The sequence below is a fragment of the Piliocolobus tephrosceles genome, chromosome 16 (genome assembly GCF_002776525.5).
Source record: "Piliocolobus tephrosceles isolate RC106 chromosome 16, ASM277652v3, whole genome shotgun sequence".
In the NCBI taxonomy this organism is placed as follows: Eukaryota; Metazoa; Chordata; class Mammalia; order Primates; family Cercopithecidae; genus Piliocolobus; species Piliocolobus tephrosceles.
The window spans coordinates 27024118-27047115 of record NC_045449.1 but is presented as its reverse complement, the minus strand read 5'-3'; the positions used below and the strand labels follow the sequence as shown (position 1 = coordinate 27047115).

The following is a 22998-nucleotide window of genomic DNA, read 5'->3' as shown; positions in this document are numbered from 1 at the left end:
CCGAGCCTTTTTAAAAAATTATTATTATTATTATTTTTGGTAAAGATGAGGTCTCAAACTTTTGGCCTCAATTGATCCTACTGCCTCAGCCACCTAAAGCACTGAAATTATAGGGAGTACTTCATTTTCATATGCCTTAACACTTGTTAATTCTATTTGGAATTATGAATAATAATACAAGAAAATGGAATGATCCAAAAGGTACTGCATATATACCAATCAAGTACATGTCTTCAAAAACAGAGCTCAAATTTTAAATTCCAAATAGATAGATCTACCACTCAATTTTATCTATCTTATCTATCGAGTGACCAATCAATTTATCTATCTAGATAGGATCTCACTCTGTTACGCAGGCTGCAGTGGAGAATTCACAGCTCACTGAAGCCTCAACCCCCTGGGCTCAAGACATACTCCCACCTCAGCTGAGACTACAGGCATGTGCCACCACGCCCAGCTAATTTTTATATTTTTTGGTAAAGACAGCGTGTCACTTTCTATTGCCTAGGTTGGTCTCCCAATTTCTGGGCTCAAGCAATCTTCCTGCACTGCTTGCCCATAGTGCTGGGATTACAGGTGTGAGCCACTGCAACTAACCTGCCATTACATTTATAATTGAAAATAGTAACTCTGGGCTTCAGTGAGGCTGAAAAAAGAATATTATCACAAGGGGAGAGAGATGGTGGCTCACACCTGTAATCTCAGCACTTTGGGAGGCCTTGGCAGGTAGATTGCTTGAGGTCAGGAGTTTGAGACCAATCTGACCAACATGGTGAAACTCCCTTTCTACTAAAAAATATTAAAAAAACTAGGCCAGGTGTGGTGACTCAGTTCTGTAATTCCAGCACTTTGGGAGGCTGAGGCGGGGGGTATCACTTGAGGCCAGGAGTTTGAGAACAGCCTAGGCAACATGGTGAAACACTGTCTCTACTGAAAACAGAGAAAAAAAAAAAAATAGCTGGGAATAGTGGCACACGCCTGAAATCCCAGCTGAGCAGCTGAGGCACGAGAATCACTTCAGCCTGTGAAGCTGAGGTTGCAGTGAACTGAAATCATGTCACTGCACTCCAGCCTACCCAACAGCTAGACTCTGTCTCAAAATTAATTAATTAATTAAAAAAAAAAAAATACAAGCCGGGTGAGGTGGCTCAACACCTGTAATCCCAGCACTTTGGGAGGCCGAGGCGTGTGGATCACTAGGTAAGGAGCAGATCACGAGGTCAGGAGTTCTAGAACAGCCTGACCAACATGGTGAAACCCCTCTCTACTGAAAATACAAAAATTAGCCAGGTGTGGTGGTACGCACTTCTAATGCCAGTTACTCCAGAGGCTGGGGCAGGAGAATCGCTTGAACCTGAGAAGCGGAGGTTGTGGTGAGCCGAGATCATACCACTGCACTCCAACCTGGGCAACAGAGACTCCGTCTCAAAAACAAAAACAAACAAAAATCAGCTGGGTGTGGTGGCACAAACCTGTAATCCCAGCTACTCAGGTGGCTGAGGCACAATAATCACTTAAGGCTGGGCACAGTGGCTTGTGCCTGTAATCCCAGCACTTTGGGAGGCCAAAGCGGGCAGATCACCACTTAAGGTCTGGAGTTCAAGACCAGCCTGGCCAAATATGGTAAAACCCTGTGTCTACTAAAACCACAAAAATTAGCCAGGCATGGTGGCGCATGCCTGTAGTCCCAGCAACTCAGGAGGCCGAGGCAAGAGTATCACCTGAACCTGGGAGGCACAGGTTGCAGTGCAGTGAGCCGAGATCATGCCACTGCACTACAGCCTGGCAACAGAGCAAGACTCCACATCAAAAAAAAAAAAAGAATCACTTAAACCCCGGAGGCAGAAGATGCAGAGAGCCGAGATCACACCACTGTACTCCAGCCTTGGCTGGACAGAGTAAGCCTCTGTCTCCAAAAAATAAAAAAATTTCTCCCAATATTTACCTTGTGTTTTCTGCTCAAGAAGTCGTCGTCTTTCATCCATGTCCTTTTCTGGAATACCTTCCATCCCATATATTTCCAATTCTATGTCTGTTCTTCCAGGTATTGCATTCGGTACAGCATCTATTGTTTCTTTATGTACCTAACAACAACAATTTCCATTAGATAAAAGTCTTTTTTAAGAATAATTACGGCCGGGCGCGGTGGCTCAAGCCTGTAATCCCAGCACTTTGGGAGGCCGAGACGGGCGGATCACGAGGTCAGGAGATCAAGACCATCCTGGCTAACACGGTGAAACCCCATCTCTACTAAAAATTACAAAAAACTAGCCGGGCGCGGTGGTGGGCGCCTGTAGTCCCAGCTACTCGGAAGGCTGAGGCAGAAGAATGGCCTGAACCCGGGAGGCAGAGGTTGCAGTGAGCTGAGATCTGGCCACTGCACTCCAGTCTGGGTGACAGAGCGAGACTCCGTCTCAAAAAAAAAAAAAAGAATAATTACGAATTAACCGAAGACTACTTAGTATAATGTTAAAGAATAAATGTTCTGCCAGGTGCGGTGGCTCAGGCCTGTAATCCCAGCACTTTGGGAGGCTGAGACGGGCGGATCACGAGGTCAGGAGATCGAGACCACCCTGGCGAACACGGTGAAACCCCATCTCCACTAAAAAATACAAAAGAGTAGCCAGGCGAGGTGGCGGGCGCCTGTAGTCCCAGCCACTCGGGAGGCTGAGGCAGGAGAATGGCGTGAACCCAGGAGGCGGAGCTTGCAGTGAGCTGAGATCCGGCCCCACTGCACTCCAGCCTGGGCCACAGAGCGAGACTCCGTCTCAAAAAAAAAAAAGAATAAATGTTCTATGGTGAGGCCATGTAGGGTCAATTTCCAGTTTTGCCATTCACTAGCTCTGTGACTGATATCAAGCAGGTCAGTGGACCTCTAAGCCTCAGTTTACTTCATCTATATAGTAGCTAACTTCTAACGTTGTTTTTAGGATTAAATACTGTATGTAAAAAACACTTGGCCAGACGTCTAACACACAGTTAACATTCAATAAACATTCTTTCAAGTTTATCATATAATCTTGATTACTTCAATTATTAGCAGTAACTAGTAGTCCTATCCAAATCAGGGATGTTTCACGTGTGAATTAAGATTAGGAAAAGAGTCTCATATTAGAATTACAATATAGCCAGGTGAGGTGGCCCACACCTGTAATCCCAGCACTGGGGAGGCCGAGACAGGTGGTTCACCTGAGTCAGGAGTTTGAGACCAGCCTGGCCAACATGGCAAAACCCTGTTCCTACCAAAAATACAAAAATTAGCCAGGTGTGGTGGGGGGGTGCCTGTAATACCAGCTCTTCAGGAGGCTGAGGAGGGAGAATCGCTTGAAGTGAGCAGAGATCGCAACACTGCAATCCAGTCTGCACGACAGAGGGAAGAGTCCCTCAAAAATAAAAATAAAAAAAAGCTGGGTATGGTGTTCACACCAGTAATCCCAGCCACTGGACAGGCTGAGGCATGAGAATAACTTGAACACGGGAGGCAGAGGTTGCAGTGAGCACTCCAGCCTGGGCTGAAACGATGAGACTGTCTCCAAAATAAAAAGTAAAAAAATAAAAAGCCAGGCGCGGTGGCTCACGCCTGTAATCCCAGCACTTTGGGAGGCCAAGGCAGGCGGATCACGAGGTCAGGAGTCTGAGATCAGCCTGACCAACATGGTGAAACCCTGTCTCTACTAAAAATACAAAAATTAGCCTGGCATGGTGGCATGCACCTGTAATTCCAGCTACTCAGGAGGCTGAGGCAGGAGAATCGCTTGAACACGGGAGGCAGAGGTTGCAGTGAGCCATGGCACTGTAGCCTGGGCAAGAGAGAGAGATTCTGTCTCAAAAATAATAATAATAATTACAATAGCAAATTTTCTAAGTATAGATCTTGAGACAAGCCTCTGGTTACAAACTAGAAAAGTTACATTCACAATCAGTATCACTTGCAATTAATGAGTTACGTGAGGCATTTTCCTTTTTTTTTTTTAAGACAGGGTCTCACTCTGCTGCCCAGGCAGGAGTACAGTGGCATTATCTCAGCTCACTGCAACCTCTGCCTCTCAAGCTCAAGCCATCCTCCCACCTGAGCTTCCCAAGTAACTGGGACTACAGGTGTGTACGCCGCCATGCCTGGCTAATTTTTGTATTTTCTGTGGCGATGGGGTTTTGTTAACATTCCTCACACTGGTCTCAAACTCCTGAACTCAAGGGATGCACCCGCCTCAGTGTCACCTAAAGTGCTGGGGTTACAGGGGTGAGCCACCATGCCCGGCCCTGAGGCACTTCAACACGTTTCTTGCAACACACTGAAAATCTGGGATTTTTTTTCTCACTATATGTTTTGCTACATAAATGCTTCTAATCTTCAGATCTGGACAACTTTCGCCAATATCCCTCCCAGTCTTGGTTTCTTCAGCAAGCCATTTTGCTGAAGTAGACGTCAAAGTATTTTGCCTAGATTATCAAGTCTTTCTGGAAATGCTAATGCATGCTCAAGTTTGAGAAGCCCTGATTTAGGCTAACGACTTAGATATATTCGCCCAAATAACACTCATTTTTTCTTTTCTCATAAAACATTTTCATGTATGAACAGAAAAGTAACTACAAAAAGGTATTTTCTTCTTAGCAATATATCTCACTTAAAGATCTGAAACTGGGGCATGCAAACCAAACTCAGAAATTATCTTAATATCTGATTGTTAAAAGCTATTCCTTATATAAGCAATTAAAATGTTTATGGATAAAGCGGCTCAACAAGTGACTTAATTGCCGTTTCCTAAGGATTTTTGGAATATTTTGCTATTCTTAAAGAGATGACGCAACAGGCATTCTATAAACAATTACATTCACATACACACTAATCTTCACTACATTTCTGAGGGCAACGATTTATTAATTTAAAGGTGTTATCTATTATGGTACAGCCAGAATTAGATTTCTTGGGACCTTGTCAAGCAAAGTTAAAGGGTCTTGGTTGAAAAGACAGGAGGCAAGCATTGATGAGAAACTGCAGGGAACCACCCAACTTACTAATCATGTCCTACGGTTTATCATCTATAAAACTGGTATGATTTAATTGCCAGGCCTATCTCACAGGTTGCTGTGAAAATAGGACTAAATAAAGGCACTTAGACAATTAATAATGTTACTAACAGTCTCTCAACTAACCTCCTTGCAGCTTCCATACCACTTCTCTGCTCTTTATATAGTACAACTCCCTAAGAGTGCCTCCGCTTCCTCTCCCTTTGTCTCTTCAAAGCACTGTAATCACACTTCACCCTCACCACTCTTAGCAATCACTCTTTGTCAAGTCACCAATGACTTTATTAACCCAGTCTCGGTCCTCTTACTGAACCAACCACCAGCATTTGACTCAGTTAAGTCAGTCACTCCTTGAAACACATCATTGACTTCCAGGGCACTCTTCTTGGTTTTCCTACCTTTCAATCTCCTTGGATGATTCCTTTTAATCTCCTGACCTTCAAATGTTGGAAGTGGCCAAGAGCAAAGAGCACCTAATTTCCATCCACACTACAGTCCCTAGAAAGGAAATCTAGTAGCATGGCTTAAACTAGCCACCCGTACATTATATGCTTCCAAATTTCTATCTCCTGTTTTAACTTCTGTGAATTCCTGACCTGTACATCAAACTGCTTAGGTAACCTTTCCGTCTGAATATTTAATAGACCTCAAACATACCTACACTCAAAATTAACACAGGCCTCCCTTATTCTCATTCTTAAGTCTATTATCCCTGTAGCTTTTCACATTTCGATATATGCTAACTCATTTTTCACACTGCTCAGATAAAACATTTTTGAGACAGGGTCTCACTCTTGTAATCCAAGTTAAAGCTAAGTAGTGCTATCATGGCTCACTGCAGTCTTGTCCTCCCTAGCCCAAGCGATCCTTCCTGCCTCAGCCTCCTCAGTAGCTGGGACACAGGCACGTGCCACCATGCCCAGCTTTGCATTTTTTGTAGAGATAGGGTCTCATTACATTGTCCAGGCTAGTCTCGAACTATTAGGATCAAATGATTAGTCCAACTCGGCCTCTCGAAGTGCTGATTACAGGCATGAGCCACCGCACCTAGCCAAACCATCTTGAGATCACCTTTAACTCCTCAGTTTTTCTTATACCCCATATCTAATCTATCAAACTCTGGTCTCTGTCACCATCTCCTCTTGTCTGTAATATTCCAAGTCTTCTAAACTGGTCTCACTGTACTCTGCACTCTACTTTCAACCCTGCAGCCAGAAAAATCCTTTTAAAAAAGTCTTACAGGCTGGACGCCGTGGCTCACGCCTGTGATCCCAGCACTTTGGGAGGCCAAGGAAGGTGGATCAGGTCAGGCGTTCAAGACCAGCCTGGCCAAGATGTTGAAATCCCACCTCTACTAAAAATACAAAAAACTTAGCCAGACATAATGGTAGGCACCTGTAATCCCAGCTACTCGGGAGGCTGAGGCAGGAGAATCACTTGAACCCGGGGAGCAGAGGTTGCAGTGAGCCAAGATTGTGCCATTGCACTCCAGCCTGGGCAAAAGAGACTCCGTCTCAAAAAAGAAAAAAAAAAAGTCTAACAGAGGCCAGCTGCAGTGACTTATATCTGTAATCCCAGCACTCTGGGAGGCCGAGACAGGATCACGTGAAGCCAGGAGTTCAAGACCAGCCTGGCCAACATGGCGAAACCCCATCTCTACTAAAAATATAAAACTCAGACAGGCACAGTGGTGCACGCCTGTAATCCTAACTACTCAAGAGGCTGATGAATCACTTAATCCCAGGAGGCAGAGGTTGCAGTGAGCACAAGACATAGCAAAACTCTGTCTCCAAAAAAATAAGTAAATAAAGTGACAGAGCACATATCTCCATTTAAACCCCCATTTCATTCAGAACTAAAGAAAACGGCCAGGCACAGTGGCTCACAACTGTAATTCCAGCACTTTGGGAGGCTGAGGTGGGAGAATCACTTGATCCCAGGAGTTGGAGACCAGCCTAGGCAACATAGTGAGACCCTGTCTCCACAAAATAAAATTTTAAAAATAGCCGGGTATGGTGGCACACACCTGTGGTCCCAGGTACTCAGGAGGCTGAGGTGGAAGGATCATTTGAGTAAGGGAGTTCAAAGCTGCAGTGAGCTATGATCTGCACTCCAGCCTGGGCAACAGGGTGAGACCCTGTCAATCAATCAAAAGAAAATGTTCTTATCCACATTATCCAATGTAATAGTTAGCTACCTGACAGAGAAACTGAACATTTAGCTATTTATAGAATTTCAAATAGCCACATGTAACTAGTGGCCGCAACAGTGAACAGCTGTGGGTCTAACATGTAGTAGGTTCTCTAACACTTTTTTTTTTTGAGACGGAGTCTCTGTCACCCAGGCTGGAGTGCAGTGGCACAAACTCAGCTCACTGCAACCTCCACTTCCCAGGTTCAAGTGATTCTCCTGTTTCAGCCCCCTGGGTAGCCAGGACTACAAGCACCCGCCACCACGCCCAGTTGATTTTTTCTATTTTTAGTAGAGATGGGGTTTCACCACATTGGCTAGGTTGGTCTCAAACTCCTGACCTCAGGTGATCCATCCGCCTCAGCCTCCCAAACTGCTGGTATTACAGGCGTGAGCCACCGCACCTGGTCAACATTTTAAAGGGAGTATTAAATTGTTGTTAAAGTAAATGGAGTGAAAAGGATCTACATAAATTTATCTTTAAATCCGGAGAAACCATGTCTCCCTACCTCCCACCAATAGTAGTTTCAATGATTGGGTATTTGATCTTCTCATATTTCTCTAAGGTATAATTTAGCAAAAGTATAGACGGCTCTAGGACTAAGCAAAAGTAGAGTCACATTGAATGAGACATGAAGGTAATTACTAGATCTTAAAAACTATAAATTACAATGCTCTATTTACTTAAAAGAACTTAAGAAACCTAGAAATTATTGTTATTATTACTATTATTATTTTGGGGATGGAGTCTCACCCTGTCGCCCAGGCTGGAATGCAGTGGTGCGATATCGGCTCACTGCAACCTACACCTCCAGGGTTTCAAATGGTTCTCCTGCCTCAGACTCCCCAGTAGCTGGGATTACAGGCGCACCCCACCACACCCGGCTAATTTTTGTATTTACCATATTGGTCAGGTTGGTCTTGAACTCCTGACCTTGTGATACACCCACCTCGGCCTCCCAAAGTGCTGGGATTACAGGCGTGAGCCACCGTGCCTGGTTGAAACCTAGAAATTATTAAATGAAATACAATTCTGGGCTGGCACAATGGCTCATGCCTATAATCCCAGGGCTTTGGGAGAACGAGGCAGAAAGATGGCTAGAACCCAGGAGTTTGAGGCTGCAGTGAGCCATAACCATGTCACTGCAATCCAGCCTTGGGCCACAGAGCCAGGCCGTCTCTTAAGAGCAAAGAACACAACGCTACCATTCCAATAAATAAGTTGCTGAAATTAGCCTAGCCCCAAGCTACAAATAATAACAAATCCTTCAATGGCAGTGAGTAATGACAGCTAATTAAGTATTAATCCTTATGGCCAGACCACCTACAAAATCCAAATCGCTGATCCTTGTTCTCTGCTCCAAGAACTCAGGAAATATTTTGTGATTTCAATCTGTTACCAATCTACCCTAGTAAAGTACTATCAAACTAAATACAAATATAAACTCTCTTTAAACATAAAAAGCCAGTTTTGTTTATTGTCTTGATGGCTATCGAATAATTTTTTTTTTTTTTTTTTGAGACGGAGTCTCGCTCTGTCACCCAGGCTGGAGTGCTGTGGCCAGATCTCAGCTCACTGCAAGCTCCACCTCCCGGGTTCACGCCATTCTCCTGCCTCAGCCTCCCGGGTAGCTGGGACTATAGGCGCCTAGCTGGGACTACAGGCGCCGCCACCTCGCCCTCACCCGGCTAGTTTTTTGTAGTTTTTAGTAGAGACGGGGTTTCACCGTGTTAGCCAGGATGGTCTCGATCTCCTGACCTCATGATCCGCCTGTCTCGGCCTCCCAAAGTGCTGGGATTACAGGCTTGAGTCACCGCGCCAATTTTTTTTTTTTAAAGGCTGACTAGCTATCTTATCTTTTGCAGTAAATAAATGAACAACAACAACAAAAAAATTACAGTTGTCAGAGAAATAAATGATTATTCTTTCAGCCAGGCGCGGTGGCTCATGCCTTGTAATCCCAGCACTCCGGGAGGCCCAGGTGGGTGGATCACCTGAGGTCAGGAGTTCAAGACCAGCCTGGTTAACATGGTGAAACCGCAGTCTGTACTAAAAACACAAAAAATTAGCCAGGCATGGTGGCGGGCGCCTGTAGTCCCAGCTACTCGGGAGGCTGAGGCAGAAGAATCACTTTAACTGGGGAGGCGGAGGTTGCAGTGAGCCGAGATTGCATCACTGCACTCCAGCCTGGGCGACAAGACCGAAGCTCAAAAAAATAAAAAAGATTATTCCTTCAAGTTGTTTCCAAATCACAAGCGGACAATAAATACAGAAGAAAAATCCTTACCTGCATGCAATGAATAGCTAAGCCAGGTCCTGTATACAATTTCTTGTGACATATATGGCATTTAAAATGCTTTGCTTTTTGGTGCTGTATAAGGATCTTCTCATCATCAAAATCTCTATTACAATACCTGATCAATACTGTTAAGGCACAAAAACAGCATAATGATGACACTGCCTATAATAAAAACACATGGATAACATTACATTATGGGAACAGCTAAAACCAAAATGGTACTGTATAGAAACCTTGCTTTTGATATTTATTACACAATTAAGGACTGCACATGCCATGTAATTTCAATATTTTCGATTTCCTAGAAGCCCATCTCTCTTCACCACCCCAAAAAACACATCAGTCATCAGCAATATACTTTGTCAAATTCCTATGTTCAACAGAGATGTCTGTGAAACTAACTTTTGTTACAAATATTTCAACATTTACAAACGCACACTGAGGACAGGAAGGAGTTCAGTTAAGAAATCCCCAAGGTTCTGTCAAGACAATTACTTCACTAGACATGTAGACGATAGCAATAACTGGATTAGGAATTTAGCAATATTTAGAATCTAAGATTATATGGTGAACAATAATCACATAATTTCGAATGAACAATCCATAAAATTGTTTCCAATTCCGAATGAATTTGTTGCCAAGCAATGTATTTAAATTCACAGCTCAATAAAATCAATAAAACAGAATTCTTACTAAATAAAACAGAATTCTTACCTCACTACTCAGATTTTCCTAAAATCATATTACAAAATTCATAACCGTATTTAAGCTATTTTTAAAGCTGTTACATAAATAAATGCAGTACTGTAAAAAGCCGCCTTTACGTACAAAACTAAATAAAATCAATTTTTATGTAAAGAATATTAACGCTTCCGGAAAAAGTATTAAATAATACCACACTGTAGTAAGAGTTTTCCTTTCTAATAAGATAGTCATTTTTCAGTCCCACAAAGTTGGGTAACAGAAACTCCACCCTGTGAGAACGCTTCCTGCAGATTAAGGCGCCTCTGGGTGAGACACGGAAGCTAGTTCTCCTCCAGCCCTGAAAAGAAAAAAATAAAAAAGGTTCGAAACCAGGGTTGACTAACTTCGGCCTTTACTAAACCGCCAATTCGAAAAAACACAAAGCACACATAAAGTACATAAAAACAGAAAAAGTGGGTGGCAGACTGGGAAGCTCTTCCCCAACCCTCCATGGAATTAATAAGCCTATCGCACTCGAAGAAAAGTCCCTTTGTTGAATCGTCACCAAAACAACGGAATGTGGCTGAATAGTCCCTAGGGGACACTGTCCTTGGCGGAGGGGTCCAGGCCGCCTCCCAGAGTCCAAAATTCGCACCAAACAAGATCCTCCTGAGTCAGTCACACGATCCACAACTGCAAGAGCCTCTCGACCTCGCAACACCATTTTCCTAGAAGCCTTCCCAAGTCCAATCCCAACCACCAGGCCACCCACGCCGACGCTTAAATACAAACGCTCCACGCCATAGGCCAAACCCAGGCCTCCCAGTCCCAGGCCCCACCAGCCGGCACCCCAGCGCGACCTCGACTTCAAACCGACAAAAGATACCAGCACCACGGCTTCAGCTGCTTCTTCTTCTTGCGACCCATAACTGTATTCTACCGACAAAGTAAAAGGGAGGAAAAAAGAAGCAGGAGAAACGAGGCGAAAAATCCCTCACTTTCCCGACCCAACGGCTACCACCGCGTCCCACAGGCAGCAGACACAAAATGGCCGACGGCCTCGTTCGCCGCTCCGCCTCCCGTCAGGCACTGCGGCAGGAGGCGGAGCCAGCAAGGGAAGGTCACATGACGCAGACCTCCGCCCTGAGTGGGTGGGACTAAGAGGCGGGAAGAGGTGGCTGACATCTTGTCGGTTTGAGAGTCTTTCGCTTTTGCTGTCTGTGCTGGCGGAGCACTTGGGGTTTCTTTTGTAAAGGAGCGGGAGACCTAGGTACGCCAAGGCACATGCAAATAGAAAACAGAAAACGAAAAAACGGGAAAGATTGCCAGTGCAGTTAGGGCCGATCACAAAGATAGAGACAGCGCCCAATTTTAATTTTAACAGTAAATGTTGATTATGTGCCTATTAAATGCTAAACCAAAGAAGTTAGTCTCTGCTTTGTAACTCGCAGATTGGTGACAGACGAGTACACAACGCAGAGCCCTCAGTGCGGCGTTGGGGGAAATGTGAAGTGCTGTAGGACCTCAGAGAGCGGGAGTCCTAAGGCGGCCGTAGTGGTAGTGATCACTGGATTGTCAAGAAAGGTTTTGTTTTTCTTTGTTTTATTTTTCTGAGACGAAGTCTCGCTCTGTCGCCCAGGCTGGAGTGCAGCTGCACGATCTCTACTCACTACACCCTCTGTCTCCCGGGTTCAAGCGATTCTCCTACCTCAGCCTCCTGCGGACTGCAGGCTCACGCCACCAAGCCCGGCTAATTTTTGTATTTTTAGTAGAAATGAGGTTTCACCGTGTTAGCTAGGCTGGTTTCGAGTTCCTGGGCTTAAGTGATCCGCCCGCCTCGTCCTCCCGAAGTGCTGGATTGAAGGCTTGAGCCGCTGCACCCGACACAAGAAAGGTTTCTTTAAGAGTCAAAGAGAGCAAGGAAGGTGAAGGAAAGGGTATCTCAGTAAAGAAGCAAAGAGTTGAAGTCTTTGAGGCTGGGCACGTGAAAACGCTAGTCGTGGTAAGACTGGAGCTGATAGCCGGGCGCGATGGTTCACGCCTGTAATCCCAGCACTATAGGCCGAGGCTGGGGCCGGGGCCGAGGCCGAGGCTGAGACTGGCGGATCACTTGAGGTCAGGAGTTCGAGACCAGCCTGGCCAACATGGTGAAACCCTGTCTACTAAAAATACAAAAATTAGCCAGCTGTAGTGGCAGGCGCCTGTAACCTCAGCTACTCTGGAGAATGAGGCAGGAGAATCACTTGAACCTGGGAGGTGAAGGTTGCAGTGAGCCGAGATCTCGCCATTGCACTCCAGCATGGGTGACAGAGTGAGACTCCATCTCAAAAAAAAAAAAAAAAAAAAAAATACTGGAGATGTCAGTGAAGGTGCTGGTCACAAGAGATAATCCTAGGGAGGCTAGCAAAGGCGGATTCTGGCAAACCCTAGAAACATTGTCAGAAATTGGATTTCAGGCTGAAGTCTCTGAGAAGTCACAGAGGAGTTCTAACAGGGCAACTGGAGGATCATGCAAGTGAGAGGTGGTTAAAAGCCCGGTGCTTGGGTTCATAGTCCACCAGTGCCACTGCCTAGCTGCCTGACTTTGGGCAAGGCACTTAAACTTCATCTGGCTGCACTTAGAACAGAGCTTGGCATATAGTAATAACTAGTAATGTAAATTATGTGTTACTATTAAAAGCAGAAAATAATAGCAGACATCCATGGAGCACATACCGTGTGCCAAGCATTGTAGTAAGTTTTAACATTATTTATCTCAGCCTCTGGTGTAGGAGCCATTATTGTCAACTTGTTAATAGAGATGAGATAAAAGAGACTTAAGAGAGCTGGAATAATTTGCCCAAAAGCACAAAGTAAGTGTGGAGCTGAATTGAATTTTAAAGGATAAGTTTAGGCTGGGCGCAGTGGCTCACGCCTGTAATCCCAGCACTCTGGGAGGCTGAGGTGGGTGGATCACCTGATGTCAGGAGTTCGAGACCAGCCTGGCCAGCATGGTGAAACCCAGTCTTTACTAAAAATACCAAAAAAAAAAAAAAAAAAAAGTAGCCAGGCATGGTGGGATACACCTGTAACCCCAGCTACTCGGGAGGCTGAGGCAGGAGAATCACTTGAACCCGGGAGGCGGAGGCTGCCGTGAGCCAAGATCACACCACTGCACTCCAGCCTGGGTGATAGAGGGAGACTGTCTCAAAAAGAAAAAAAAAAAAAAAAAAAAAGGAAGTTCAGGCTGGGTGCAGTTGCTCAAGCCTATAATCCCAGTGCTTTGGGAGACCAAGGCAGGAGGGTGGCTTGAGGCCAGGAGTGTGAGATCAGCCTGGGCAGCATAGTGAGACCATCTCTATGAAAAAATGAATTAAAAAATGAAAAAGTTCAAAACCATATTGCAATGTGCTGAGTATTCCCCCAACTGCTTGAAACGTAATCACCAATGTGATAGCATTAAGAGGTGGGACCTTTAGCAGGTGATTAAATCATGAGTAAACGGGTGAATTAGTGAGTTTATTAAAGTGCTAGAAGGAACTAAACTTTCTACTCTCTCCTACCTTCCACCAAATGAGGATGCAGCAAGAATGCCCTCATCAGACACTGAGTACTAGTGCCTTGATCTTGGATTTCCACATTTCCAGACCATAAGAAAATAAAATTCAGTGGGCGTAGTGGCTCCCGCCTCTAATCCCAACACTTTGGGAGGCTGAGGTGGGTGGATCACCTGAGGTCAGGAGTTCGAGACCAGCCTGGCCAACATGATGAAACCCTGTCTCTACTGAAAATACAAAAAAATTAGCTGGGCATGGTGGCGGGCACCTGTAATCCCAGCAACTCGGGAGACTGAGGCAGGAGAATCGCTTGAACCCAGGAGGCGGAGGTTGTAGTGAGCCAAGATCGCGCCATTGCACTCCAGCCTGGGCAATAAGACCAAAACTCCATCTCAGGGTAAAAAAAAGAAAAAGAAAAGAAATAAAATGCTGGCCAGGTGTGGTAGCTCATGCCTGTAATCCCAGCACTTTGGAAGGCTGAGATGGGTGGATCACCTGAGATCAAGAGTTCGAGACCAGCCTTGCCAACATGGCAAAATCCCATCTCTACTAAAAATGCAAAAATCAATGGCCGGGCGCGGTGGCTCAAGCCTGTAATCCCAGCACTTTGGGAGGCCGAGACGGGCGGATCACGAGGTCAGGAGATCAAGACCATCCTGGCTAACATGGTGAAACCCCGTCTCTACTAAAAAAATACAAAAAACTAGCCGGGTGAGGTGGCGGGCGCCTGTAGTCCCAGCTACTCAGGAGGCTGAGGCAGGAGAATGGCGTAAACCTGGGAGGCGGAGCTTGCAGTGAGCTGAGATCTGGTCACTGCACTCCAGCCCGGGCGACAGAGCAAGACTCTGTCTCAAAAAAAAAAAAAAAAAAAAATTAGCTGGGCATTGTGGTGGGCACCTGTAACCCCAGCTACTCAGGAGGCTGAGGCAGGAGAACCCAGGCTGAGGCTTGAACCTTGCAGGTGGAGGTTGCAGTGAGCTGAGATTGCACGACTATACTCCAGCCTTGGTGACATAGTGAGACCCCATTTCAAAAAAAAAAAGAAATACAATTCTGTTACTCATAAATTCCCCAGTCTGTGGTGTTTTGTTATAGCACCACAGATTAAAACACTTTTACTATGAAAGCAATAAAATATTGCTGTTAGTTGGGAGGTTTAGGCGGGCGGATCACCTAAGGTCAAGAGAGAGACCATCCTGGCCAACATGGTGAAACCCTGTCTCTGCTAAAAATACAAAAATTAGCTGGGCCTGGTGGCATGTGCCTATAATCCCAACTACTTGGGAGGCTGAGGCAGGAGAATCACTTGAACCCAGGAGGCAGAGGTTGCAGTGAGCCAAGATTGCGCCACTGCACTCCAGCCTGGCAACAGACCGAGACTCTGTCTCAAAAAAAAAAAAAAAAAAAAAAAAAAAAAAAATGCTGTTAGAAATTAAAGAAGGCCTGGTGGGCTAGATCATTCCCAGCACTTGGGGAGGCTGAGGTGGGAGAATCACTTGAAGCCAGAAGTTTAAGGCAAGCCTGGGCAACAAAGCAATATCCTATTCTCTATGAAAATAAAAATTAGCTAGGTTTCAGTGGCCCAGAATGGTAGAGTATAGTGGTGCAATTGTAGCACACTGCAGCCTCGATCTCCTGGGCTCAATGGATCCTCACACCTCAGCCCACCAAGTAGCAGGGACTACAGGGCCATGCCACCATGCCTTGCTAATTTTTTAATTTTTTGTCAAGATAAGGTCTTGCTTTGTTGTCCAGGCTGGTCTTGAACTCCTGGGCTCAAGTGATCCTTCTGTCTTAGCTTCTCAAAGTGTTGAGATTACAGGCGTGAACCACCATGCTGTGCCTCTTGTTGCAGTGGGTTTATAGATAAGCAAGGAGAGGAGGCTAGAATGATCCATGTGGCCATAGATTAGAGCTGGAGACACCAGTATGAACTCATGTTTATTTTAAAATAGATACATAGAGAAATATTTATGGATATGAGTATATATTCAAGTTAGTATAGATACATATATTTCCTTGTCTTATCAGCTGAGAGGGCCTAGAAGCAATAATGCCCCATAGCAAGCATATTTTGCCCCCAGGTCTTCGTTTATAATACCATTCTCCAGTAAAAGCAACCTGAGGTTCTTGGAGAAATGGCTGATTCGGGCCGGTCACGGTCATGGCTTATGCCTGTAATCCCAGCACTTTGGGAAGCCGAGGAGGGCGGATCACGAGGTCAGGAGTTCGAGACCAGCCTGACCAACATGGGGATTCTTCTGCGTCAGACTCCCAAGTATCTGGGACTACAGGTGTGTGCCACCACGCCTGGCTAATTTTTATATTTTTTAGTAGAGACAGAGTTTCACCAGGTTTGCCAGGCTGGTCTTGAACTTGTGACCTCAGGTGATCCACCTGCCTCAGCCTCCCAAAGTGCTGGGATTACAGGTGTGAGCCACTGCACCTGGCTGGGGTAATTCTTTTCAACCTAGAATTCAATGTCCAATCATATCAGTCTAAAATTCTATTTCTTTTTTTTTTTTCCCCCAAGACATAGTCTCGCTCTGTTGCCCAGGCTGGAGAGCAGTGGCACGATCTTGGCTCACTGCAGCCTCTGCCTCGCAGGATCAGGTGATTCTCCTGCCTCTTGATTTGATTAAAGCAAATTAAGAGAATAAACCATAATCTAGAAAAAATGGGATTAACAGGGAAGAATGTGAAGAAATCCAGATTGGAATAGAAGAAAGGGTTGTTGGGGGGGACTCTGTATTAGTTTCTTTCTTTCTTTCTTTCTTTCTTGATACCCTGTCTCTATAAAAAATAAAAATACAGCTGTTTCCTGAGTGAGATTTGGTTTTCAGTCTGGGCAAATGAAGACCATTTTGGGGTTAAAAGGGCTCTTTTTCCTCCATTCCTTGATATGGACCTGTACTGGAGACTGGTCAGCTATTCAAGTATAATGCGCCCAGTTTTGGTTGTGTGCCAGGATTAAACCCATGATATTTCACAGTTCGTATATGAACCCCGATGAAGTGTTTCTAGGAGGTGGTTGCCTTGTAACCTATGTTTTGCCAAATATTTACGATGAGTTTTTCTACCATCCTCGTGAAATGAGAGATAAGGAAACTGACAATGTTACTAAATGGGAGATAGAGGTGAGGATACACATTGCGAATGAAGACATGGCAGTAACTTCTGCAACACAATCTTTTAAGAATCTGACTGCTATACTCCCTCGTTCATCAAATGAGTACCTTTATTGCAAGAGAAGAAACTGTGCTATCCACTTTGACACTGAGAGGCAATTTGGAATCTCTGCTGGGATTGCTTAGGACTGAGGATTTAATGTGCTATTTTGTGAAAATCTGAGAAGCAGGAAGGGGATTTAATGATCTCAACTGTTATCCATCTGAAAAACCTAACTTGTAACTTTAAATAAAATGGCAGGCTGCCTTCCAGTATTCCCTTTTTAAAGTAGGAACTCCCCCTGCTTTTAACTTTATGAAGTTTCATTTATGAATAAAGTTTGTACTACTAAAAATTTAAAAAAAAATACAAAACACACGCACACACACGGTGGCTTAAAACAATGGAAATGTATTATTTCAGAGTTCTGGATGCTAGAAGTTGACATGGAGGTGCTGGTGGGGACATACTCTCTTGAAGCCTCTAGTGGAGAATCTGTTCCATGTCCTCCCCTAGCTTCTGGTGATGACCATTAATCCTTGACATTCCTTGGTTTGTAGACACATCACTGCAGTCTGCCTCCTCCTTCACATGGTGCTGTGGTTTAAGTGTTTGTCCACTCCCAAATTCATTTTGAAATTTAATTGCCATTGTAAGACTATTAAGAAGTGGGGCCTTTAAGAGGTGATTATAAATTGCCAACTCTTTGGTATCCTTTTATAGCATCATAAAATGGACTGAGACAGAAAACTGGTACCAGAGAATAGGGTGTTGCAGAAACAAACACCTGAAAATGTGAATTGGTGTTAGAACTGGGTAATGGGCAGAGACTGGAAGGGTTGCTGGGATTACAGGCGTGAACCACCACGCCTGGCTAATTTTTTGTACTTTTGGTAGAGACAGAGTTTCACCATGTTGCCCAGGCTGGTCTTGAACTCCTGACCTTAAGTGATCCGCCTGCGTCGGTCTCCCAAAGCACTGGGATTACAGGCGTGAGCCACTGTGCCCGGCCTTTTAGTTTTTACATAGTCAGATTTTTAAAACGTTTTCCTGTATGACTTGTTTTATTATGTTTAGAAAGACCTCCTTAACTTCAAGAATTAACATTATCCCATATTTTCACTTTAACAAAATTCATTTTAAATTCTTAACTTTTTTATCGAATGGGTGTCTGTGCGTGCTGGCACGCGCACAAGGAGGAAGACAAGTAGCCTTATTCTTTTCCATGTGGCTAGGTAGTTGTGCCACCCTCATCACATAGTAAGTTTCCTAGACGACTCAAAGGAAAATAAGTTCAAAATAAATGGTAAAAGTTTTTCAGTAAAGGCGAACTCAGTACGCCTGTCAGCCCCTGTGGGGAGAAAAGCCTCCCTTTACCAGGCTAGTCTTTGCCTGCGAACCCGGGAAAACCAGCGGAACGCAGGTGTGCGAGAGCCGGGAGCCGGACGAGCCCGGATACCGACGGCTGCACGGCGGCAGGGGAGCGGTTTGGCGGAGACACAGGGCCACCCAGAGGCCGTCGCGATGCTCCCCTCCTTGCAGGAATCGCTGGATGGAGATGAAAAGGAGCTAGAGAGTAGCGAGGAGGGAGGCTCGGCCGAGGAGCGGAGACTCGAGCCGCCATCCAGCAGCCACTACTGTCTTTACAGCTACCGCGGAAGAAGGTGCTGGCGCCCAGCTCGGCCTGCCAGCCCGCCTGCCCTTGCGGCCCCGCCCCCGGCCCGCCGCCCAGCCTTGCACCCCACCCCCGACCTGGCGGCCCGGCCGCTCCTAAAAGCCATCTTCTCCTCTCCCAGCCAAGGTCTCTGGCCTGAAGGGCGCTCCTTGCCTCACGCTGCTCTTCCCAGCCCCCATCGTGGACTTGTATGCCTGGCCCAACCATGCCTGTGCCCTTCATCTGCCCCTGTATCATCCCAGCTCCTTACTCTGCGGCTGCTCTTTGTTTAGCGTAGTGCCCCGCACGCTCAATAATTTCAGTTCCCGTCCCCTCTCCTTTCTGCCATTATCTCCCCATTTTCTTCTATTTCTGTCACACACACTCCCATCCCCACCCCCTGGTTTTCCTCTGTTCTTGCTTCCTCTTTTCCCTTTTCTTGACTGACTTTCCTGGAACCTTCTTGGCCCTGTCAAGTTTGGTTTTTAAAGGAGTCTCCTTGAACCTTTTGGGTATTTAGCCTTTCCTCCATCCCTTAGGTGGCCTGGAGAGAGAAGGGGCTCTTGTCAGCACTGCTGTATGGGTTTTCCTTGTCATGAGGATAGGCAGTGCACTTCCACCTTGCAGCATTTTTAGTTGACTCCTTGCCTTACCCTGCTTGCAAGGCCCTCATACTCCTCTTGGTTTAGAGCCCATAATTGATAGCACTATTGGTTTTGTGGCTTGCAGATTGGCACAGCAACGAGGGGACAGTGATGACGGAAGCCCAAGTGGCACAAATGCAGAAACTCCCTCTGGTGATGATTTCAGGTAAAAAGAGCTTCACCCTAATTCATGCATGTGCTTTTATCTTCCCTGCATCTCTGGCCTGTGCATGTCAGTGGGTACTCTATTTCCACTGAGCTTTCCCTGAGTCAAACCATCAATTCCTCCTGTCCCCTCGGAACCTCATCCTGATTTCCTCATTGGCTGGTTCATTCAAGGCTGGGACAAACAAATCCACATACTTGTGCTTGGTGATTAGCTAGAAAGAAATCCTTTTTTTTTTTCCTTTTAAATTGAGACCGGGTCTTGCTCTGCTGCCCAGGTTGGAGTGCAGTGGCATGATCTTGGCTCGCTGCAGCGTCAACCTCCCCGGCCTCAGGTGATCCTCTCACTACAGCCTCCCCAGATCTGGGACTACTGACCACCACACCTGGCTAATTGTTGTATTTCTGATAGAGATGGGGTTTCGCCATGTTGCCCAGTCTAGTCTTGAACTCCTGGACTGAAGTGATCTGCCCACTTCTGCCTCCCAAAGTGTTGGGATTACAGGCATGAGCCACCTTGCCCAGCCCTGAAATTTTGTTGTTGTTGTTGTTGTTTTTTGAGACAGTCTCCCTCTGTTGCCCAGGCTGGAGTGCAGTGGCATGATCTCGGCTCACTGCAAGCTCCGCCTCCCGGGTTCAGGCCATTCTTCTGCCTCAGCCTCCTGAATAGCTGGGACTACTAGCACCCACCACCATGCCTGGCTAATTTTTTTGTATTTTTTTAGTAGAGACGGGGTTTCACTGTGTTAGCCAGGATGATCTCGATCTCCTGACCTCGTGGTCCACCCACCTCAGCCTCCCAAAGTGCTGGGATTATAGGCGTGAGCCACTGCGCCCGGTCCTAGCCCTGAAATTTTTAAATCATCAATTATACCTCAATGAAGTTGAAAGATAAAAAAGATAAGAATGTGTGCAGGGGTGTGATTATAATGACTGACCATGGAATTAAGGTGGAATAAGGAGGGAAATGAGATGAGAGACTGTGAAAAAGAGGTAGGGTCAGTGGATTGGGGGTTCCAGTGGAGTCACAGTACTGGAGAGAATGAGCTGGAAAGATAGGAATATTTTAAGCTATTTGATGAGGTAGATCATACTTAGTGACATGCATTCCTAGGAGCTTCACCAATAGGATTCATAAGGACAGCTTTCCCCTGTCCTTAAAAGAGCCCCTGGCTTTGGTACCATTCTGTCTGACTTAATGGGTGTGAATACACTAGTCCACTGGTAAAGAATGTGTGTCTTTCATTTGTCAAGCCTCTCCTTGGCGGATACTAATCTACCATCCGAAGTGGAGCCAGAGCTGCGCAGTTTTATTGCTAAGCGTCTTTCAAAAGGTGCAGTCTTTGAAGGGCTGGGTAATGTTGCATCTGTGGAGCTGAAGTAAGTGCAAAATGTGCTGTGTCCTGAGTTTTTGTTTCTGAACTAAATATGAGAAATGATGAGAAACTCCAAAAGATCAGCTCCTACTAGACCTGTAGAATTTGTCTTTGTTCTCTGGCAGTCCGAGCACTGGGCCTCACACATAAATATTTGTGGAATGGAATTAATTGAATGGCAGAGACCCTGGCACCCAATTGCACTTTATTTAATTAGCTTATTTTTTTGAGACAGGGTCTTGCTTTGTTGCCCAGGCTGGAGTGCAGTGGCGTGATTACAGCTCACTGCAGCCTTGACCTCCGGGGCTTAAGCAATCCTCTCACCTCAGCCTCCCAAGTAGCTGGGACTGCAGGCAGGCACTACTATGCCCAGCTAATTTTTAAATTTTTTTTTTTTTTTGTAGAAATGGCATCCCACTATGTTGCCCAGACTAGTAAGTTTTGTACTTAGAAGAAGAAAAGAGTTGATTATTAAAACTAAATTTGTATGCAGTTTGTAAAATATTTTCACAAACTTTTATGTAGTTTTCCTTACAAAGGGGAAATATAGCAGATACTTTTATTTTCATTTTCAGATGAGGAAATAAACTCAAGAGAAGTTTATGTAAGCTCAGGTCATGAGGCTGGTCAAATTGATGGAGTTCAGGCTTAAACATGAGCATTCTTAGTTCAATTCCAACTGTCTTTCCATTACACCTCTATTTTTTTTTTTTTTCTTTTTTTAAGACAGAGTCTCATTCTGTTGCCCAGGCTGGAGTACAGTAGCCTGATCGTGGCTCACTGCAACCTCCACCTCCCTGGTTCAAGCAATTCTCCTGCCTCAGCATCCCGAATAGCTGGGATTACAGGCATGCACCACCACACTCGGCTGCTTTTTGTATTTTTAGTAGAGATGAGATTTCACCATGTTGGCCAGGCTGGTCTCAAACTCCTGACCTCAGGCGATTCACTTGCCTTAGCCTCCCAAAGTGCTGGGATTACAGGTGTGAGCCACCACGTCCAGCCTCCATTACACCTCTTTATTACAGTTCAACTCAGACTGTGAAGTTAGCATACAGGTTCCCTCAGGAGTTTGAGGCCACGTCCCAAGGGTGAGGCCACCTTCAGGCACATCTGCCTGAAACATCAATTTGTAAAAGTTTGGGAGAGGGAAGAACATGCTTTTTTTTTTTTTTTTTTTTAATATAAACATGGGTATGAACTAGAGTGAAATTTGTGTGAATTGTTCACGTAAGACAGGAGAATTCAAAGAAATTTCATGTATGGTAGTGGCTGCTTTAACTAAAGCCCTCCAGGATATACATTCGTTTTTCTTTGCTGCTACAAGCACACCAACAAGAAGTCTGGGAAGCTCTGAGTTAGTGGGCAGTTTAATGGTGTTGCTGCCAGATCAAGATGACCAAAATTCAGAGTAGTCCACAAAATTATAGATGCATGAGTAACCAAAATAATGCATTTTACATTTTCTTTCTTTTCTAGAATTCCAGGTTACCGAGTTGGTTGTTATTACTGCTTTTTCCAAAATGAAAAACTGCTTCCTGAAACAGTAACGACAGACTCTGAACATAACCTTTCAGAATATGTGGTCTGTTTTTTAGGAGGGTCTGAAAAAGGACTTGAGCTATATCCTTTCTTTGGTTTTTGAGAACATCAGGAAGGAAAACATGGGAAGGCAGATGGAAGACTATTACTACCAACCTCCAAAAAGCTTTTCTACTCCTCATGTATTTAGTTGAATTTCATACCTTCATGTGGCCATTTTGCCTTGGCTTATTTGCATTTGCAGCTCACATTATTTGAGAGATTTTATATTTCTCGTTAAGAGACAAAATACTGTCTTCATTATTCATCCTTTATTGCTTCCTTAAGAACATACTTTCAGGCTTGAATTGGACAAGTACATTCAAGGGCTGAAAAATAACATGAATTGTGAGGTAAGGTGACTGACTTAATGGTTTTTAAAGACTGAAATGGGGCCAGGCTCAGTGGCTCACACCTGTAATCCCAGCACTTTGGGAGGCCGAGGTGGGCAGATCACAAGGTCAGAGACCAGTCTGGTCAATATGATGAAACCTCGTCTCTGCTAAAAATGGAAAAATTAGCTGGGCATGGTAGCGGGTGCCTGTAATCCCAGCTACTCAGGAGGCTGAGGCAGGCGAATCTCTTGAACCCGGGAGGCAGAGGTTTCAGTGAGCCAAGATCGCAGCACTGCACTCCAGCCTGAGCAACAGAGTGAGACTCCGTCTCAAAAAA

The 22998-nt window shown here is 45.2% G+C and overlaps 2 protein-coding genes across 12 annotated transcripts in view; one reads left to right on the top strand and one right to left on the bottom strand.

The window, feature by feature from the left end:
- Positions 1-11618, bottom strand: part of ZNF207 (zinc finger protein 207) — a 29950-nt gene extending 18332 nt beyond the window's left edge. For 6 of the 10 annotated variants that reach the window (XR_003308468.1, XR_003308469.1, XR_002724618.1 and 3 more), the window contains exons 1-3: positions 11089-11284; positions 9507-9633; positions 1946-2084 (exon numbers count right to left, since the gene is read on the bottom strand). Coding sequence is in view for 6 of the 10 variants with exons in the window: in XM_023182871.1 (XP_023038639.1) it covers positions 1946-2084; positions 9507-9633; positions 11089-11129 (307 nt within the window). In the remaining 4 variants the exon portion in view is untranslated. Of the gene's footprint in view, positions 1-1945; positions 2085-9506; positions 9681-11062 lie in introns of all 10 variants that reach the window. The other 4 variants (XM_023182870.2, XM_023182872.2, XM_023182874.2 and 1 more) reach the window with 2 other exon arrangements.
- Positions 11619-18387: 6769 nt separating this feature from the next.
- The window catches only part of C16H17orf75 (chromosome 16 C17orf75 homolog), an 11123-nt gene continuing 6512 nt past the window's right edge, over positions 18388-22998 (top strand). For both annotated transcript variants that reach the window (XM_023182869.1, XM_023182868.1), the window contains exons 1-5: positions 18388-18570; positions 19290-19370; positions 20624-20749; positions 22225-22368; positions 22622-22679. In XM_023182869.1, coding sequence (XP_023038637.1) covers positions 18431-18570; positions 19290-19370; positions 20624-20749; positions 22225-22368; positions 22622-22679 — 549 coding nt within the window. In that variant the 5' untranslated portion in view covers positions 18388-18430. The remainder of the gene's footprint in view (positions 18571-19289; positions 19371-20623; positions 20750-22224; positions 22369-22621; positions 22680-22998) is intronic.